Below are 7,292 nucleotides of genomic sequence, written 5' to 3' on the forward strand. Positions count from 1 at the left end.
CAGGTATGACGACTGCTGCTTCCTGCACCTGCCCGACCTGTGCATGACACTGGACCTGCAGTGGCTGTGCCACGGGAACCCCCATGACCACCACGGCGTGGCGCTGCGCTCCCCCGAGTTCCTGCCCGAGGTGCCGGTGGGGCAGCAGTACGATTCCTACCGTGCCTTCCGCTCCGAGAACCTCAACCTCTCCATCCGCATGGACCTGACACGGCCCAGCGAGGGTGGGTGACAGCACACTGGGGGTTCCCTGGGGCCGGGGCAGGCCTTGCTGCTTTTAGCCATCCCTGTGGGTCCCGGGTTGGCCGCTGCTGTGCCCCTGCCTGCAGTGCTGGCTGACGGTGGGTGTATTCTCAGAGCACTCCCAGCCCCGGATCCTGCTCTACAGCAGCACCCTCCGCTGGATGCAGAACTTTTGGGCCACGTGGACCAGTGTGACTCGCCCCATCTGCCGTGGGAAGCTCTTCCACAACATGAAACCCAGTAAGAAGAAGCTGGGGCAGCATTACAAGCAGCTGTCTTACACGGCGCTCTTCCCCCGGCTGCAGGCAAGTGCTGGGGGTGGGGGTCTGGTGTTACCCCCCGGGTCCTGCTTGCACTGGGCTCTCAGCCTCTGCCCTCTGCTCCCTCCCAGGTGCATTACTGGGCCTCCTTTGCCCAGCAGCGAGGGATCCAAGTGGAGTGCTGCCAGGGGCACATCTTCACCCGTGGCACTCAGCGACTTATCCCACAAGGTGAGTGGGATGGGGGGGGGCCTACTGACTCCCAGGCTGAGCAGGGCCCCAGCTGACCCCTCTCCCTGTTCCCAGCTGGCACGGTGATGCGGCGCCTGATTTCGGAGTGGAGCATCACACAGATGGTGAGTGACCTGAGCCAGGTCACCGTGCACCTCATGGCCTCCACCTGTGATGAGAACGCCGACCACCGGCTTGACACACTGGTGAAGAAAACCCACCTGCTGAGCCTGTCCTCCCTTACCTACCAGCGGCACAGCAACCGCACAGCTGAGGAGGTACTGCTGCAAACACAGGGACATGGCAGCCTGTGCTGACCTGATGGCATCTTCCTGGGACACAGGGGCTTTGGGTGCAATGGGGGAGGGATGTGGCTGCAGAGGAGACAGACCTGCAGGGCCTCTGATCTCCTGAGAGCCAAAGGGGTGCCTTCTTCTAGCCACAGCATGGAATGGGGCCTGGGTGAGGGCTCTGCGGTGGCCCCCTGGGCTCTGGGGTGGTCTCATCAGCTCTGGTCCCGCTGCCCTGCCTGTGGGGACTGTCAGGGCTCCCAGCTCCCATGTGTGAGGTCCACGAGTTTTGCCGTGTTGAAGTTCTGACCTTCTGTGCCCAGGAGATGCCCCTGCGGGATGGGGACGATGGTTTCCACACGCACCAGCTGCACCTGGTCGACCTGCGGGCCTCCTGGACCACCACCAACAGGGACATTGCCTTCGGCCTCTATGACGGCTACAAGAAGGCAGCTGTGCTGAAACGCAACCTCTCCACCGAGGCCCTGAAGGGGCTGAAGATCGACACGCAGCTGCAGGCCAAGAAGCTGAAGCGGGGCCCCCTCTCTGCTCACTCTGTCCCTGCCAGAGTGACTGTCCCCATCACCAGTGGCCGTCCCGAAAGAGCCTCCTCAGGGGGTAAGCACGGCAGGGAGAGGGGCAAGGGGGAACCCACTGAAAGCAAAGTGCACACCAGCCCAAAGCCCTGCCTGCCTTCCCCCCGGCCAGACCCCCCGGCCTCCCACTGACCCCTTCTCCTTCCCCAGGTGCCTACATGCTGCAGAAACTCATTGAGGAGACAGACAAGTTCGTGGTCTTCACGGAGGAGGAGTCGGGGGCGAGTGAGCAGCTGTGCGGCATCGCTGCCTGCCAGACCGATGACATCTACAACCGCAACTGCCTCATCGAGCTTGTCAACTGCCAGGTACCTGCCCCGGGCCAGCCTGCCCGGCCCCTGGCCTTGCTGTGAGCCGGGCCCTGCCTGCCCCTGAAGGGCTCGTCCGCCCCGCCGGGGTTCCACACGCACCAGCTGCACCTGGTGGACCTGCGGGCCTCCTGGACCACCACCAACAGGGACATTGCCTTCGGCCTCTATGACGGCTACAAGAAGGCAGCTGTGCTGAAACGCAACCTCTCCACCGAGGCCCTGAAGGGGCTGAAGATCGACACGCAGCTGCAGGCCAAGAAGCTGAAGCGGGGCCCCCTCTCTGCTCACTCTGTCCCTGCCAGAGTGACTGTCCCCATCACCAGTGGCCGTCCCGAAAGAGCCTCCTCAGGGGGTAAGCACGGCAGGGAGAGGGGCAAGGGGGAACCCACTGAAAGCAAAGTGCACACCAGCCCAAAGCCCTGCCTGCCTTCCCCCCGGCCAGACCCCCCGGCCTCCCACTGACCCCTTCTCCTTCCCCAGGTGCCTACATGCTGCAGAAACTCATTGAGGAGACAGACAAGTTCGTGGTCTTCACGGAGGAGGAGTCGGGGGCGAGTGAGCAGCTGTGCGGCATCGCTGCCTGCCAGACCGATGACATCTACAACCGCAACTGCCTCATCGAGCTGGTCAACTGCCAGGTACCTGCCCCGGGCCAGCCTGCCCGGCCCCTGGCCTTGCTGTGAGCCGGGCCCTGCCTGCCCCTGAAGGGCTCGTCTGCCCCGCGGGGTCTCTGCCCCCTAGATGGTGCTGCGCGGTGCGGAGACAGAGGGCTGTGTGATCGTGTCTGCTGCGAAGGCCCAGCTGCTGCAGTGCCAGCACCATCCTGCCTGGTATGGGGACACGCTGAAGCAGAAGACATCCTGGACCTGCTTGCTGGATGGCATGCAGTACTTTGCCACGACAGAGAGTAGCCCCACTGAGAGGGAGCATGGGCAGCTCTGGCTGGAGGTGGGTGGCTTGGGGGGGCTGTAACGAGTGAGCAGCTTGGGGGACCAGCAGTGCTGTACCTGTGGCAGGAGGAGCAGGGACAGCCAGCAGTGTCTCCTTGCCTCCCCAGGTGAAAAACATCGAGGAGCATCGGCAACGGAGCCTGGACTCAGTGCAGGAGCTGATGGAGAGCGGGCAGGCAGTGGGGGGCATGGTCAGCACCACCACAGGTACTGCCTGTGCACCTGACTGCCCTGCCAGCTCCTGGACTCTGCCTTGGGTCCCCAACATTCTAGGATACAGTGCTCTGACTGTGGTCCCCCTGTCTGTCCGCAGACTGGAACCAGCCCTCAGAAGCCCAGCAGACCCAGCAAGTGCAGAGGATCATCTCGCGCTGCAGCTGCCGCATGTACTATATCAGCTACAGTCATGACATCGACCCCGAGCTGGCCACGCAGATAAAGCCCCCTGAGACTCCTGCCAACCAGGAGAAGGAGGATCTGCTAAAGAAGCAGGAAGGTTAGTATCTCCATGCACTGTGTCTCAGGGGGTAGAGTTCTGGGCTGGCCCTGAGGTGCTGGAAAAGGCCAGGGATGGTGTGTCTTGCCCTTGCTGAGATCAGAGGGTGGGTCCCCAGGTAGTGCACCACATTCTGTGGCTGCTGGAGCCAGCATAACCATCTTGGCCCATTCTCCATTCTCTCCATCTCTGGCTAGCTCCCATGTGCATCCAGTATCTGGCCATGTTGATGTCCCCACTTGCCCTTTGTGTGTCCTTGCAGGAGCTGTAGATACATTCACACTGATCCACCACGACCTGGAGATCTCCACCAACCCTGCACAGTATGCCATGATCCTCGACATAGTCAACAACCTGCTGCTGCATGTGGAGCCCAAGCGCAAGGTACCCACCAGGCCTCGGGTCACTGTGTCACTCACCACACCCAGGGCAATCCTAACCTTTCCCTATCCCTGTGTCCAGGAGCACAGTGAGAAGAAGCAACGGGTGCGCTTCCAGCTGGAAATTTCCAGCAACCCTGAGGAGCAGCGCAGCAGCATCCTGCACCTGCAGGAGGCCGTGAGGCAGCACGTCGCCCAGATCCGGCAGCTGGAGAAGCAGATGTACTCCAACGTGAAGGTGAGCCCACATCCTGGGCAGGGCCTGGCTCCCTCTGGGGTAGAGGGTGCTGAGGGTTGTCTGTCCTTCAGTCCCTGCAGGATGACAGCAAAAACGAGAGCCTGCTCGACCTCAACCACAGGCTGCAGCAGCAGCTGAGCCAGGAGAAAGCTGATCTGCAGCTGGAGAGCGAGGAGCTGAACATCCTGATCAGGTCGGGGCCATCTCTGGCTTCCCCCATCGTTGTGTCCCCTTTACTCCAGGTCTCCCAAATCCCAACCTTCCCTTCTGCTGCAGGTGCTTCAAGGACTTCCAGCTGCAACGAGCCAACAAGATGGAGCTGCGGAAGCAGCCGGAAGACGTGAGCGTGGCGCGGCGGACGGAGTTCTACTTTGCCCAGGCGCGCTGGCGCCTGACTGAGGAGGACGGGCAGCTGGGCATCGCCGAGCTGGAGCTGCAGCGCTTCCTCTACAGCAAGGTATGGAGCTGGCCCGTGGCACCCATGGCACCTGAACCAGGGCCCGGGACGTGTGGGACTGAGGGGTCTGTGTGCCCAGGTCAACAAGTCTGATGACACGGCTGAGCATCTGCTGGAGCTGGGCTGGGTCACGATGAACAACCTCCTGCCCAACGCTGTGTACAAGGCAAGTGGCAGCCTGGGGGAGCAGCCCTGTGCCCTGGGGACCAATGGGTGGCCTGTCCTCACCCCAGCCACCCAGCCTCTTCCCTGCAGGTGGTGCTGCGTCCCCAGAGCTCCTGCCAGTCTGGCCGGCAGCTGGCACTGAGGATCTTCAGCAAGGTCCGCCCGCCGGTGGGAGGCATCTCCATCAAGGAGCACTTCGAGGTGCCAAGGGCTGGGCAGGAGGTGACAGGGTCCCCGTGGGGCGTGGGCAGTGTGGGCCTGGCTCTGACACCCCTCTCTTCCACAGGTGAACGTGGTACCCCTCACCATCCAGCTCACCCAGCAGTTCTTCAACAGGATGATGGGTTTCTTCTTCCCTGGCCGCAATGTGGAGGAGGAGGAGGTGGGGGATGAGGAAGACAAATCCAAGCTGGTGACAACAGGTGAGAAGCTCATGGTCACCCTCCTCCCTGGCACCTAAGGGATGTTGCTGAGCAACTCTGGCTTCATGTCCAGGATGTTTGTGGGCAGCTGCCAGCTGGCTACGTGTCGAGGAATAGGGACTTACAAACTACCCTGTGGGCAGGGAGCCTTTGGGGAGGGTCTGGGTCATGACTGACCCCCACCTGGACACCAACCACCTCCTCCTGCCTTGTTTGTCCCAGGGATCCCCGTGGTGAAGCCACGGCAGCTGATTGTGGCTGATGACTCGCTGGGCCCAGGGAAAGGAGTCGCTCAGGGACTGAATCGAACATCAGGGGTCAGGAGATCATTCAGAAAAGCACCCGAGGTACCTGCTGCTTCCTTGAGGGGGGAAATGTGGGAGAGCCCTGCTGCGGAGCCAGCCTGGCTTCCCTTGGCTGCAGGGCTGGGCAGTGATGTCCCCCTCCTGCCTGCCTGTCCCTGTTTTCTCCTGCTCCCTCCCTCCATGAGGATTTGCATCCTTTACAGCCACGCACCTGCACACTCTGTGGTCCCTGCAGCATCTCATTTTCCTAACACGGTGCCAGAGCAGCTCTCGCCTCTCCCTGGTGGAGCAATGCCATGGCCCAGTGCCCAGCTGTCCCTTTCCTGCTGGTTCCCAGCTGTCTCCCCTCTCCTTCCCTTCTGCTCCTGGCTCCTGCTCTGTCCCCAGCATCCCGTGGATGACATCGACAAGATGAAGGAGCGTGCAGCCATGAACAACTCCTTCATCTACATCAAGATCCCCCAGGTGCCACTCTGTGTCAGCTACAAGGTGTGTGACCTGTGGGACAGGGTGTGCTGGGGAGGGGGCATGGCCCTATGGCCTGGGTCATCATCCCAAGCTGCCTGACACCCCTGTCACCCAGGGTGAGAAGAGCAGCATGGACTGGGGTGACCTGAACCTGGTGCTGCCATGCCTGGAGTACCACAACAACACGTGGACGTGGCTGGACTTTGCCATGGCGGTGAAGAGGGACAGCCGAAAAGCCTTGGTGGCACAGGTAGGTGAGACCCCAGCCCACCCTGGCTGCTTCCTGCTCACAGGGAGGGGGCCGAGCTCTTCCTCCTGGGATGGAGCTGCTGACCCCATGGCAGGTGGCACATTCTCAGGAGCAGGAAGCAACCAGGCTGGCTCAGCAGCTCATGCTCCCACCCGTGCTGAGGGGCCTGGGTGTGGCCATGGGGTGCTGAGCCCCCTCCATCCCGGGGCAGGTGATCAAAGAGAAGCTCCGCCTGAAGCCGGCGCCAGGCGTGGAGGCCCGGGGGAAGCTGGAGAGCAAATCTGACGGGACCATCCAGCAGCAGGAGGAGGATGAGAAGGCACGTCTGCTCATTGGGCTGAGCGTGGGCGAGAAGAACCCCAGCAAGAAGTCCATCTTTGGCAGGCGCAAGTGATGGCAGCACCCGGCAGGCCGGGAAAGGACTGGGGTGCCCTGTGCTCCTCCCTCTGGAGGGGCACCCCCAAGGGTGGGGGGAGCCGTGCTGCTCAGTGTGGCCGTGCCCAAGGTTGGCCACGTGCAGGCCCCTCAGTAGCCCCAGGGCTGCAGCAGCACGGGGGTGTGGGGTGCAGGGTCGCTCCAGGGCCGCTTTGTGGGGTGCAGACCCCTGTGCCAAGGGTTCCCGTGAGCTTCCCTCCCCTCCCTGCTGTGCGGGTGCTGGGCCCGGCCCCTGGGCCCGGTGAAGCAGCAGGATCGCTCCGGGCTGGGAGAAAGGGGAACGGGAGAGACTTTAAATAAAGAGTTTTTAATTTGGAGCAGCCTCAGTCCAGTGGCTCGTTACTGGCTTCCCCGTTCACGCCGCAGTGCCTCACCCTCAGTGCCCCCCAGCACCACAGCTCGGCAGCACCCACCCATGGGGTGGCCCTGGGGGGCTCAGGGCTCCATGGCAGCGTCCTCCTTGTCCCCCTCCTGTCCCCACCAGTGCCCTGGGGCTCTGCAGGGGCTGCAGGACCCCCCTGGCTGCCCCCAGGGCTGGGGGCTGCGGCAAGCAGGGTGCAGGGGGTGGGTGAGTGGTTGAAGGAGGAACCCCGAAGTGTTCGAGGGGAGTTCTGGGGGGGTGTGTGTGCTGGCCAGAGCTGGGGCACGGGAGGGAACACCCAGGGGTGGGTGTGTGGCCCCGGTGCAGGGGGTGTCTCGGGGTGCGCTGCCCTTGCGGGGTCCCAGCCCCGGTGACGGGGGTGCAGTCCCGGTGCAGGGGGCGTCCCGGGATGCGCAGGCGATGCGGGGGGCCAA

General features: G+C 63.0%; 1 protein-coding gene across 1 annotated transcript in view; it reads left to right on the forward strand.

The window, feature by feature from the left end:
* The window catches only part of KIAA0100 (KIAA0100 ortholog), a 23,328-nt gene extending 16,510 nt beyond the window's left edge, over positions 1-6,818 (forward strand). Inside the window, exons 20-39 of the mRNA XM_009995112.1 lie at positions 4-224; positions 358-548; positions 635-734; positions 810-1,012; positions 1,348-1,642; positions 1,771-1,928; positions 2,673-2,879; positions 2,989-3,088; positions 3,195-3,377; positions 3,640-3,761; positions 3,840-3,995; positions 4,067-4,188; positions 4,272-4,452; positions 4,532-4,618; positions 4,708-4,818; positions 4,904-5,039; positions 5,262-5,386; positions 5,732-5,833; positions 5,928-6,062; positions 6,274-6,818. Of these exons, the coding sequence (XP_009993414.1) occupies positions 4-224; positions 358-548; positions 635-734; positions 810-1,012; positions 1,348-1,642; positions 1,771-1,928; positions 2,673-2,879; positions 2,989-3,088; positions 3,195-3,377; positions 3,640-3,761; positions 3,840-3,995; positions 4,067-4,188; positions 4,272-4,452; positions 4,532-4,618; positions 4,708-4,818; positions 4,904-5,039; positions 5,262-5,386; positions 5,732-5,833; positions 5,928-6,062; positions 6,274-6,456 (3,118 nt within the window). The 3' untranslated portion in view covers positions 6,457-6,818. The remainder of the gene's footprint in view (positions 1-3; positions 225-357; positions 549-634; positions 735-809; positions 1,013-1,347; positions 1,643-1,770; positions 1,929-2,672; positions 2,880-2,988; positions 3,089-3,194; positions 3,378-3,639; positions 3,762-3,839; positions 3,996-4,066; positions 4,189-4,271; positions 4,453-4,531; positions 4,619-4,707; positions 4,819-4,903; positions 5,040-5,261; positions 5,387-5,731; positions 5,834-5,927; positions 6,063-6,273) is intronic.
* Positions 6,819-7,292: the final 474 nt, after the last annotated feature.

The sequence above is a fragment of the Chaetura pelagica genome, unplaced genomic scaffold (assembly GCF_000747805.2).
Source record: "Chaetura pelagica isolate M959 unplaced genomic scaffold, ChaPel_1.0 scaffold713, whole genome shotgun sequence".
In the NCBI taxonomy this organism is placed as follows: domain Eukaryota; kingdom Metazoa; phylum Chordata; class Aves; order Apodiformes; family Apodidae; genus Chaetura; species Chaetura pelagica.